The sequence below is a fragment of the Eretmochelys imbricata genome, chromosome 7, assembly GCF_965152235.1.
Source record: "Eretmochelys imbricata isolate rEreImb1 chromosome 7, rEreImb1.hap1, whole genome shotgun sequence".
Classification (NCBI taxonomy): Eukaryota; Metazoa; Chordata; order Testudines; family Cheloniidae; genus Eretmochelys; species Eretmochelys imbricata.
The window spans coordinates 100313403-100326884 of NC_135578.1; the positions used below are offsets into that span (position 1 = coordinate 100313403).

General features: G+C 37.0%; 1 protein-coding gene across 6 annotated transcripts in view; it reads right to left on the reverse strand.

Moving 5' to 3' along the window:
* Window positions 1-201: 201 nt before the first annotated feature.
* MGMT (O-6-methylguanine-DNA methyltransferase) overlaps window positions 202-13482 on the reverse strand; it is a 301235-nt gene continuing 287954 nt past the window's right edge. For 5 of the 6 annotated variants that reach the window (XM_077822894.1, XM_077822895.1, XM_077822893.1 and 2 more), the window contains 2 exons: window positions 11353-11492; window positions 1616-9431 (listed from right to left, as the gene is read on the reverse strand). In XM_077822894.1, coding sequence (XP_077679020.1) covers window positions 9162-9431; window positions 11353-11492 — 410 coding nt within the window. In that variant the 3' untranslated portion in view covers window positions 1616-9161. Of the gene's footprint in view, window positions 1578-1615; window positions 9432-11352; window positions 11493-13482 lie in introns of those variants that run through there. The other variant, XM_077822896.1, reaches the window with a different exon arrangement.

The following is a 13482-nucleotide window of genomic DNA, read 5'->3' on the forward strand; positions in this document are numbered from 1 at the left end:
TGTACATATTATAAGGCTATATTTTTATCTCAGGGTTCTGGTGACATGTACAAACCACTTGAGCTTTGCTTTCTTGGTTTATATTGCCACCAGAAACCCTTGATAAAAATACAGCCTTATATTGTACAGTTGGGTATAGTTTATTTTCTCCATATATCATGTACTGCATTTTATTTACACACATACACACAGAAACATGTACATGCATAACATAACTTTATTAAAAAGGTAAGATATCAATAATGCTGCATTAACAAAGTAATACATTGTAATATAATACATTAATTTCTTTGTTAGCAATGAGCTTTCTAAAGAGACACCTACAAGAATATGAAAAAACCCCCATAAAATCAGTATTTCCATGTTATAATTTATGACTCCCAGACTGAAAATTTCAGCTCTTGGTAGTCTGTAATATTTTACTTTCATGGAATCCTTTTTAAATAATCAGAAATTTTAGCTTCAATATCCTTTCACTGCCTATATTTTCTATGGATAACCTATATGAAAAAAAGCTTTTTCCCTAACTACTCAAAGAGTATTGTATAACGCACATGAAAGCTAAATAAAATAAGTAATAATCACAATATTACTGATCAAAAAAATAACACAATTTTAAATTTTTGAGAAAACTATGGTAACTCAACTGCTTAATTTGAAAAAAGCTCTTTATATGGCATAAAATAATTTACCAGCATCTACTTTTCTGTCTACTTACTGCAATGTTAATAGAGACAGAATAATTTTTATTCATATCTTTTAAGCATCTCAAACAATTTGAAAAGAAAAGCTGTGAATAGGCAATTCAATAGCCATTTCCTTTTGAATGATTCTCAATGTGTTTAATTAACAACTGTTTACGTAAAACATCATTTCAACAGTTCAAACATCAAAGAAAAACAGGAGAATCTTGGGCAACAATCCTGGCAGAGGTACAATCTGGACAAATACAAAGCTAGGCAGGAACAGGGAGGTGTGTGCTGAAGCTTTTGCATTTCATTTTGCTCTCAGAAACACGCAAAGGCTTCAGACTGCCGGCTGTCCCCTCTGTGAGCCAGATGCTTCCTTAGAGGGGCAGTTGCACCTAACATTTGCCATGCCCCTCCTACTCCCTTATCCTTGCTTTAATGGACATTAAAAATAGAACAAAACAGGACTGGAGATGGGAACAAAATACATGCACAACAGGCACAGTCCGCTGTACTCATTCTGCTGTAAAATGTAAAAACAAGAAAGGGCATACAAGCTGCGTCCCCTAGGACACATCCAGCTTTTTTAATATAGTAGTGCCACCACACATTTCACTTCGGATGTTGTATTATATTTATATGTCACTCAAATATTTACCATTTTCCTGAATTCTACTGTGTGTTCTGAAAGCTTGTTATAAGCCAAGTATCTTTGGTTATGTGTTTTGGCTGTATAACAGCTGTGGCTGAACTGCATCAATATGCTAACTTTTCTTTCTGATGCTTCTCATGTGACAAAAGCCACTGTTTCAGATGAGTTCCTCCTCCATAGTTGCCAGTCTGTCCACTGCTGCAAATCACTCTGTGGCATGGTATTATAATCGGAACCTGCAAAATACATTCACATACAAAAATAAGGTTTCTGAATCATTTGTCTGTCTTTTCTTGAGATTATTGTGAATTGTAGTTCTTGTGGTTCTCTGGTCAGAAATATAAACCCCACCCTAGCGGGCCCTGGCTGGGTGCCAGTAAGGCCTGGGCACCGTGCAGGAGCAAGTGCTGGCACAGAGTCAGGCTCCACATCCATCTCTGATTTGTCTGTGGTTGCTATCTGCTTGCCCTGTCCCCTAGCTCTTACAACAGAATATAGGAGCAGCAGATGTGGGAAGACAGCCTCTAGCTCAGGAGAATAGCCTACAACACCAGTCACTTTTACCATTCACCAGTCAGTGCGCAAAGAAACCAGACATGGGTAGGCCCACCAAGGACAGAGGGGTTAGGATGGCTACTTAATATGCCACTAAATTATTGGTGACCTGGATTCAAATATTAAGTGGCCATTTGTTTTATTAGTACATGGGAATATCAGTTGCCAAGTCCAGGACTGATTTCTGGCTCATTGGATGGATGCAGGCTGGGAATGCAGTGGACACAGTACACTCAGACCTTGTAGGAAAGGAGTGTTTATCACTCAGTACTCACACCTCTGGGCAATTAAGTAGTGACACTGGTGGGCTCTGAAGAGGAAACTAACCTAGTTCTGAGCAGGAAAAATAAACATACGGTTTTGAGTACAGAGATAAGGGATTAAAAAGAGGGCGACATGGAGAGATTGTTAGGGTTCTTAAAGAGGAGGCAATGGTCTCCTCCCGAATAACAAATAAAAGCCATGTAAAACATATTGCATGTTCTCTGAGAAAAATGCCATTGCTCTGCCCTCCCTGCACTTCAACACAACAGACTCAAACACACAACCGGACAGCTCAGTGATAGATAATGGGATTATGAAGTCTCATTCACAGGCCAGTGGCCAAAATAAAGCTTAGACCGTTAGCAACCAAAAATCCTCACAATCAGATAGCATTTCGGTGGTCTACGTGAAATGAGTTGGTGGTTTCAGGCAAGTTCCCAGTGAACAGGTCACAAATATCACTCTTGGCAGCGTCATGAGGAAAAGGGATGACTGAGCCATAGAGGCTGAACTACCATCTCACTCAAGAGATGGTCCTCCTTCGTCAGAGTGAAACATACCATGAAGAAGAGAGGGCTTTCCTTTCACAAGAATCACGGTCTTAAAAATGTATAAGAAGAGTTCAGACAAATGGAGTTCAGACAAAGGAGTCTAGTTCCTCTTTAAGAAATTAATTGTAAGTGATGTGATGTTCTTATGCTGAAACAAACAGGCGAAGCACAAATTTACAGTGTTTTAAGAGTGCAAAAATCAATTATTGTCATGTTGCTGAGTTTTCTGCAGATACCAGTGGCACATACCTTCAGTTGTTAGTGGTCACTGTCTTGTCCAGTGCCGAATAAAACTGCACTTCTTATATGAGAATCCTGACTGCTGATATGAGAGGGTTTAACAGGTGTTCTGTATCCCAGAGTCAGCACAAAAACAATCTGGTTCTCATGGTAACAACTTTTCAAATTAAACAACAGAGTAAATGGGCCCAGAAACCCCATATAACTTGTTAGCGGATTTGTTAATGACTCTCATTGGGCAGCCCTAAATTACATAACCTGCTATTGCCAAAATCTGCATTTTGGAAGATGGTAAAGCATGTTTTTCAGCTGACTCTGTCCCTTTCTTAGGATTGCATACTCCTTGGCAGTGAAGACGAGACTATATGAAGATGGAGAAGCATGTCCATTTTAAATACAAATATATCCTGTGGGTTTTTTTGAGTAGAGATACATAAATCATACATGAATGATACACATACGTGAAGGTATCTTTGAAGTGGTTTATGAGTTGTGAGGAGGAGGAGGAAAGAGAGAGAGCAAAGGGGGCAAATTTTGCCCTCAGCTAGATCCCATGCAACCCTATTGAACTCTTCACAGTTATTGATCACGTCAGGGAAGAAAATGTGCATGCATGAGAGACCCCCACCACCAAGATTCTGAGTTGCCAATGAGGAGCACTCAGCACAGCAGAGGAGAGGGGGAGACAAAGGCAATTTTAAATGATCCTTAGAATTCCTTCTGCAGATGGAGAATCTTCCAGTGACTACAACTTTAGGACACCTTTGCACAGTGAAAGCACAGCAAAGCTGTTCTAAACCAGGGCAGGATCTGGACCGTAGTATAAAAAACAAAGGGCTCACATAAGTCCTGGTCCTGCAAAGCAATGGATCTGTGTAGACACGAGTCAACACAATTCCGCATGGGAAAAAAGGAAGATCATGTTTCAGGTCCTGGGATATACATACCCATATGGTTTGAGCATTGGCCTGCTAAACCCAAGGTTGTGAGTTCAATCCTTGAGGGGGCCATTTAGGGATCTGGGGCAAAAATTGGAGATTGGTCCTGCTTTGAGCGGGGGTTGGACTAGATGACCTCCTCAGGTCCCTTCCAACCCTGGTATTCTATGATATATATATTTTGTCAGTGTTTCTCCAAAGCTCAAAGGAAAGGTTTGCATACAGAAGCTCATGAGCATTCAACAGCAGGGTAGCAGAACCAAAAATAGATATTGAATTATGAATATTTGGTTATGCTGAAAATAACTTTACAAAAGGAAAAAATAATATTCATACAGCAAGGATAATACTGACTGTTTTGTATAGGATCTAAGTGCTATAGCAATGGGTGCATTACAAATAGCTAAAATTCATAAAGAGAACAGAGTTGCAGTTTTACAAAATGGAACGTTTGTGAGGTATCCCTTTGCTATCACTTTAACAACTAGGGAAAGCAGTGTTGGCTAGTGTATAGAGCACTAGAATGGGACTCAGGAAAGCTGGATTCTAGTCCCAGTTCTGTCACTGGTCTGCTCAGTGACTTTGGACAAGTCACTTCACCTCTTTGTGCTTCAGTTTCCCATATATAAAATGATACTTTTTTTGAGAACTTCTCATGAAAAATACTATATGAAATTATGATAATAATTATTTAACAGAAAATCAATCGGAGTTTGATTTTGTATATTTAAAACCTATACCAGTATACATTTAATTTGCACCCTAAACAATTTGCGAAACTGTTTTATACCTTTTGCTTTGTATCATTCACAGTAGAATGTCAAGGATTTTCAAAAATGCACATGAAAAATTACATAACATACTGATAATGTAGACAAGTACATAAATGCAATGTTTTTTTATTACTGGTGTTTATATATCATCCTTGAAATGCACATCATAAAAAATTCAGTACATCATCTTTAATCTTACAACATTTGTTTTAGTAACGGTATAGTATTTCAAATGCAGTGATGCAACTGTGAAAGGAAATGAGGTACTAAAAAGTGCATCTTTCAAGATGCTGAACATTTTAGATTCAAGATTATTTGGTATAGCTTTCTTAATCTGTATGGCTAGATGCAAAACATTACACTGATTCATTTTCTATTCCACTTTGCAGTTTTTCCTTTATAAGGCTCAAACTATGCTTATTTAAGTACTCTAGAAATAAGAATATGAACTTGGATCTCAAAGCTGCAAGGCTGCTAATTGCCCTCAACATTCAGCACTTTGCAGGATCAAGCCCTTGAACAGAAATGGAAGGTAAATGGATTAAAAAAAGCTGATGATGAAAAGGAGCTAGGGTAATGGATATTATATAGGTTGTTAAATTATTTTTAAAAACTTAGATGTAGACCATATGTAGTACATGGTGGTATAAAAATGTGACAGATCTTATTCATAACTGGCAATGCCACAAGTGAATTATGCAGGACATTTCCAGTGAGCATCAATAACATTTTTATACATCACCACACCATCATGTGTTCTGGTTAAGTCACACTTTAAGTTATTTTTTAAATTATTGATATTCTTTTTGATATCTTTCCATCCATAAAATCTATATTAGTTACTACCTACAGGTCTTGGAGTGACAGTATAAACAGCAATAATAAACTGTAAAAAATGCAAAGATATTTAAATTAGCTTTTCTATAAATCAGGGTGTTCTGATGCTAAGGTCATATACCTTGCAAACCTAAAGGGCCAAACACACTCCTCCTGATTCAGCTCTTTTGTGCTACTCAGGTGGTAAGAAATAGTGAGACTGTCCGTAGCTGGCCAGCTGAGATTTCCCTCAGAGAAGGAGGGAGAGGCACACTGTTCTGCTGGTGTAAAGTCCACTCCTATGCCAACTTCCCCCTGAAGCAGAGTGCGTATTCAGGTGGAAAAGGACATGCCACCAATTCTCTGCTGAAATATGATCCTTTGGGGACCACAGCCAGCTGGCACAAGTTAAAGCAGTCCATAGGCTGCTGTAATTCACCCTGGGGCTGGCACAGATCATTCTATAGAGTGAAACTGGATCCCTGATGGCTCACCACTAACATGCTCCTGTACCATGCAAATCTCACCCAGATGCTTTATATGTAAGAGGAAATCCGGGCATCTCACATTTCCAGTGGGATTCACCTTCTGTTCCGATCTCTGAGGGGAGCAAGGAATTAGAACCTTGGCACTAGTCCAAAACAGATTATAGCAAGTGTAACTTGATTCCTGCTTTTAATCTGATCCCTCTTTTTTGGGGTGTTGCTTGAGTTAGGAGGATAGGGTGAGAAAGTGTTTTGATGCCAGGTTATTTTTATTTAAAAGATTACCGCTGCTGGGAACCAGAAGTGGTACTGGCACAGATTAACAGGCAAAGTGCAAGTGATGACATCAAAGGTGCAAAATAAATAAAATTTTGTCCATGGTTGCAGAAATACGGTAATTTATGCCATGTTTGTCATAATGTATGATGTGCATATGGTTTGTTATGTACCGTGTGCGTATGCATCATTCTACACAGCATTGGAAATAATTAAAGAAAATGCATTACAATCACCCGGTAATTTAAAAATATTGAATATCACTTCAGTTTGGTTTAATTGTGGTGACAACTTTCAGACTACTGAAATAATTAAACCTGCTAAAATTTATTAGAGCCCTAAGGACATTTTGGAAGGAATACTATCCCAATCCTCTGCTTTAAAACCTCAGCTACATGTAATGTAATTTTTATCAATAACCAAGCAGTTCATAACATTAGAGCTCCATTGAAATCTTCATGCTGTGAAATCTAATTCATCCAATACATGAATCCATCACTTACACAGACCCTATCTCAAATGCTATAAAACTTCCAAACCCATAGATTTGTCTCCAACAAAAACAACATGAAGGGGCCTTTCAATCAATAATGGAATCCCTGTGATTCAGGTTCCAGTTGAATATTTTCTCCAACTTTGCTTTTGTTCTTCTGGGTAGAGGCCCACAAGGGAAAGAGCTTGTTTTCACTCGCAGCCTCATCAATACCTAAATCCTGGTGAACAAGTGACACTGAGAAGCTGTAATCAATAGCTCCCTGTGCGTTTTTTCTTCTGGTCAAATGGTTCAGCACTACTGACAGGCCTGACACTTAGAACATGATGCTAAATCTTTATCAACAGCCATCTAGGTGACTGGCAGAACAAGACTCGGGTGGTCATTAACGCTCATGGCAATCTGTGAATAAACTAACTCCTCAATAATGCGTTTGTTTAGAAAAAGGTGGGGAAAAACTCTCTGCACAATGTATTGATTGCCTCTGAACTGCATTTAGCAAATTCTGTCTGAGGATGAAACAGAATGGTGTTCAACTGTGGTGCTCTGCTTGTTAAGAGTTTTCAATTTGACGCAATAGAAAACTGACCATCCTATTATACTGGTTGATGGACTGAATACTTACAGAAAGCTGCCAAACTGTCAAAAATAGATCAGTGAGGCCATAATGGAAACAGCTGAAATATCAAGTTATAACATACAACAAAAATCACACTTAGCAAAAAATAATCTTTCAGTGTTCTCATGTCCCATTGCTTTTTCTCCCCTATTCCCTGATAGAAACAAATACTATAATATGAACCAGCATGTGTTCAAGTTTATTGCCAGCCACCTAAGGAATTAATGCACAACTAGTTTTATGCATTTGCAACATTTCAAATCCATACTTCACGATCTTCTCTTAAATGCAAAATTACTCTATTCAGTCTTGAATATTTCAAAAATGTAAGTTGAATAATATTCTTGACTTATGTTAGATCGATATTAGTGTCAAGTTATACACTTAGTTAGGTTTTAGCCTGAACAATAACATAAGCAGAAAGAATATAAAGAGACTTTATACAGTTACTGCTGCTGTTAACAGACCACTGAAGACATCTTATTTAAGTCATAGAATAGTCATTTATGATGGCCTTGGACTAATCAGCCCAACATTCCGTATCTCCCATGAGTCTCCGTGATTTCTTTTTGATCCTCCTATAGTATTCTAATGAGATTTTTAATTGAACTTTATGGGTTCCCTTTGAGGACCACAGACCTCACAATCAATCTAAACTGCAGTAAACTATTTGAAGTTTTTCTTGAAAAAGGTGAGCCATCCCTGCCATGTCCTTGGCATAATTTGAAGCAAAGATGTTGCATCTCTCAGCTGCTGCCGGCACCTTTTCCACCTTCTCATAAAGTTGAAGGTCATTGTATGAATTATGTGAAGCAACCTAACTACAAAGGAAACTTGTACAATGTATACTACTGAAATTAAGCACCAACCAGACATGATTTGTAGAAGAGAGAAGTATTTTGTTAGGTGGTGGAAAATATATGGCATACATTTTTTTATTATTACTTTTGATTTCAGTCATGGTATGTTTTTACATATAGTTCCGTTTTTTAAACCCTTGTTTCTAGTGATAATACAACTGACAACCCTCAGGAAATCATGTTTTATAATTTTAGTGACTTTGGTCATATTTGGACAGGTACATTTATGGAGATTAATAGTGTAAGAATAGATTCATCAGACAGGTTGCAAAACAATACATGTTTCTGAATACTGTTACTAGTACCAGTTAACTGTCATTAACCAGATAATATGTGCCAACAAGTACTAATGTCATATATTGTGGTAAGTATTTTGCATAGCTGGTACATTAAGGATTATAGCCTGTATTCACTCAACTTGAAACCATTATGTTATGTACAAAAATCTGTTTACTCATAGTGGCTTTTGAAACTGCACACTTTCTTTTCAGGCATATCCTTAAACTCAGGACACATTGGGGGACACACAATAACAACAATTAGCTCTTCAGAATGCTGTAAAAGCAACTGATTTATGCATTTTTGGCACATTATACAAAAGCTATGATTACTCAAAAGGGCATTTCCATCTTAATAAAGACATGTATATTATTCATGTAGCAGTTATAATGCAGTAGTGCTTGTAAGGACTCAACCTGCAATTTCACCAAAATATTTAATACTATGTCAAAATGGATGAACTGTGTTTAGTTAGGTTTAAAACTTCATTACCCTCATTGAAAAAATGCAAATTTTAAACAGTTAGCTAATGTATAGTCAAATATACTATGTCTGATGTTGTGTTCGTAAAGTTTGCAAATGCAATACAAAAAGTATATTAAGGATTTTGTAAGTGCACATGAGACTTTCATATGAAACAATCTGCAACCACAGTATGATACCATGTTTTGTCAATATGTTGTGCTGTACTTGACAATACAACTTATTTTAATATGATAGATTGCTTTCCAATACAATATGGTGTACATTAAGACAAGGCAATACAATGCAAACCTACAGGAAACAGTTCTCAAAGAATAACAATGTAGTTTTGTGCAAAAGGATATGTAATTGCTATTGCCTAGAAATGTACCCAGCTTTGCCCTCAGGCTGCAGTGGAGCAGCAGCATCCAAAGTAGAGGTAACAGCAGGTTGTGGTGTGAAAATTCCTGCTTTTTCCCCTGTGAGCAAGGATGAAAATAGTTCTGAAAATATACAGCAAAGCTATGGCAATTTTTAAAAATGGGATCCATCCCATGCTGCAGCTACAGTATTTTCTGTTCCTGGTATACCACTACATTTTAACATACTACAGATTACTGCACTGCGTTAGGCAAAGGCATATACTAATACAATACCATACCAACATTTCACAATGGAAACTTGCTAATATAAAATATTAATATTATTATACTGTAATGATGCTCCTGTCTTTTCCAACACAAATACTTTCATTATTGCGTATCTCCTATACCTCTAATTAGAGGTCCCATATAGATTCTACACAAGTACACATGCATAATTTTATTGTATTCCAAAAGGATTTTCTTTGACATGTCTGTTATTTTCTATTAAAATCTGCATGCTGTTCTTAAAACTACAAGTCCCAGTATGTGGGTCAGTTATGCTAGATTTCCTTTATAGATCAGGATAAATATTCAGTGTATGTGTCACCGTGAAAAGCAAAACTTTATGATTTGTATATGTAAAGTCACCTCCACTTGTGAATACAAATTTTTGTATTCACTTTCGTACCATATGTTGTAGTCTCTTATGTACCTTATTAAAGAAAAACCTGAGGAAACTGAATATAAAAATAACATGGAAGGTCAAAGATTACAGCAGATATGATGCCAGAGAAATAAAGACATAGTAAAGTATGGAAAGATACACATTCCGAGGACATTTGGTAATGAGGAGAAACATGCTCAAGAATGGCTGAAAAGGCCACAATGTTATTAATAGAAACCAAATCAAACGTCTTTGTAGGCAGGTAGCTGGGGCATCAGTGGAAAGATGAATAGGCAATAACATCCCCTTTACTGTTTCTGGCCTTCCCCTTTCTGTACTTGTGTAACAATGAATGGTGAAACCAGTGTTGTTCTATTAGCCCAAAGAGTGTGGATCCGACAGATGATACCAAGGGCTGACTATGGCCTGCAGTGCTGGCATCAGCTTGTGCACCAAAGTTGCAACCAATGTCATACTGAGATACACATCCAGAATCCATTGGTCCCACAGGGTGGTCTAATCTCAGGGAAGGGGCAAATATCCCAAAGCCCAAATACAGTGGAGTTGAGAAGCCAAACTCCCTCTTTCTTCTCCCTCCACATGCTGATTTCTAATGACCTAACCCATGTGCCAGGACCTATAAACCTCAAGCTTAATATATAGGTCACACTGATGGATCCCAGCCAAACCTTGAGCCAACTGGGTATGCTGAAAGTATTTGAGGCAACTGTTAGACAGCTCACTAATGACTTTACAAAACCAGAGGTCAAGACTCTCAACTCATGTAAATTTGATAACTTCACTAAGTTTAATAAAGCTATGCCATTTACCCAGCTGAGGTTCTGGCCCAGCCTCTGAAGTGGGGGGAGAACCTGGCCAGCCCAGACAATCCAGAACCTGAGCTGCTGGGAAAATGAGTCCTAGTTGTGCCTTTATGAATGAAGAATCTATTTGCTCCTCTCACATTGCCAGAACTATTTTCAGGCCCAGAGGGATGAACTAGTTTATAACTCAGTTAAAAGCCATTCACATCCTGTAAGAAAGTGTCACTGTTAAGTGACAAAGGATTCCCCATCCCCCAGAGTATAAAAAAAGTTTAAGAATAGCAAAATGTTCATAGGTTGACGAATTAAATTAAAACAAGTGCAATGCTTCTTTTCAAACCTACTAACGCCATAAATGGTGGGGAATAAATCATATTAAACTGGTTTATGCATTAATGCTGATTAAAAACACTTACTGACCTTATTACTTATGGTAGAGTAGTTTTCATAGCAGATAAATTTAATCTAATGACATTTAGCCCACAAAGCTTTCCATCTAAACCCACCATCTTCCATCAACTTTATTTGAAAGTTGACATGAACTTACAGGATTGCTTCTCATTGCTCCTCCCACTGCTCTTGCTGCTTTGCTGTTGCCTGCCAGGTCTGCTAATTGCTTGTAAGAAACTGCCTCTCCAAATTTCACATCTCTCAACAGGGTCCATAACACTTGTCTGGTGAATGAATCTGAAAAAAAGAAGCAGCAATACACTATTCATAAGGATGGCTTAAATAGCCAAGATAAAGATCATTAAGAACTCTTACACAAACTATGGAATGAACAGCAACTTTTCTATTTGAAATTAAAACAGGCCAGATATTCAGTCCTGTTATTGTGTTCTATATTACTGTATTTAAATACATGATTATTAGAGTGCTTCAAGTAATTGATCACTATAAAAAAGGGATTTAAGGCTTTGATTTTTCTATATTTTTAATTTGCTTCAAGTACAATTATCCTGTTAACTCATACAATATGGTTTTCCATTAAATTGGCAGAATATAAATTAGCACAGAGTCAAATTAAAGAGGGAAGAAATAACTGACTCTACCTATTTTACAAATCTCTTGTATCTCTAGTTAATTTCAAACTTCAGCTGGGACACACTGGAAAAGAAGCCCTAGAGCCAATGGACTTGGTATTATCCTGGCTGACTGCATTTTATAGTAGAGACCCCCAAGCTACTGTTCAGAATTCTAGACATTATAAAATATAAGGCCTGTCTGTGACCTTCATTGTACAGTACATCCTTAATGATAAGGACATGACAAATAAAATAACTTCTATTATTTTAGTTTTAATTTACAATAATCAAATTGCTTTTAGCTTTCATCCTGTTGCAATATTGCATAAATGAATGCATTAGAACATTTCTCCCCTCTGTTTGCACAGTTTTAACTTTCCATCCAAGGATTATTTTACAGTAAGAAAACCAATAGGTAGTTTCGGATTTAGTTTCGTTTAACAGCTATTGTTCTTCCAAGACACTTGCAGAAGCTGTGATGAAAACTACAAAACATCTCTACTGTGGGTAACAAACTGTAATAAAAAATAAGAAGCAAACAATGATGAAAACACCAGTCTCATCCTTCGGCAATGAAACAAACTGATTAAAAACATTTCCTTTTTATTCTGATACTGAGTGCCACTGACTATGTTATATGCAAACCTAATGAAATGTGATTTTGTTCTTAAAGGAAACCCATACACCATTATTTGTGTGTTAAATAATAAAAATCACTTCTTAACTGAAGGGAATGATAATCACTTCATTGAAAAAAATCTGTTTAGTCTTTATTATAACATTAAGCAAATTAAACATCAGCATAATCCAGGTGATACTAGAAAAGGGTCATCAAAGAAATTAACTTTGTTGTTCATTAATTTATATGGATTAGTAGAGGGCAAAGAGATAGCAAATCTGCTCTAGTTTTTTATGATATAATTTCAAACTGTACACCATTTGTGGCAGTAGGGTGACTTTGGGGTTAATCAGACTGATTTGTCCTTTTAATTGCTTTCTATTCAAAGAAAATTCATTAGATAATGTTCTCTTCAAAATTCATGAATCAATTTAACTGAAGAAACCACATTAACAGCTTTGGGTTCATTAGCACATGCAGTTGTGTTACTAGCTGATTGCTAGGAGGGTTTCCTTAGGCAAACAGATTTTGTTTACTGTGATTTCTTTAGAAAGGTTTATTTCAAATCAAATTGTTACTTATTATTTTTTTAACCTCTTTTTAAGCCAGCAAGATTAGTGTTAACCTTGAGCACTCAGGGATTTCAGGGAATTATTGCCTGATGTCATTTTTTAAATCAATGAAATAAAGTAAATCCACATTGCCAGGGACTTGCTCCAAATTCCCCCTGACACCCCCCCCACCACCACTTTTGGCAGAGGAATAGGAGGCGGGTTAGGCCAGCAGGGTAGGTGGACCTGGAACTTTACAAAACCTGTAGGAATAAAATGAGAAGTCTGTGCAAACTTAACTGGAGCATGGAATAGTTACAGGAAACAATGGAATGGTTCCAAAATCATCATTTGAGAGCAAAGCAATAATGGTCCTTTGTAGCATGATGGCCAAATTATTGAGTACCTTTTAACATTCTAAAAATATTGTATAATAAAACAATTATGTATCTGTATGTAAGCACACAGATAATATTTTCTGA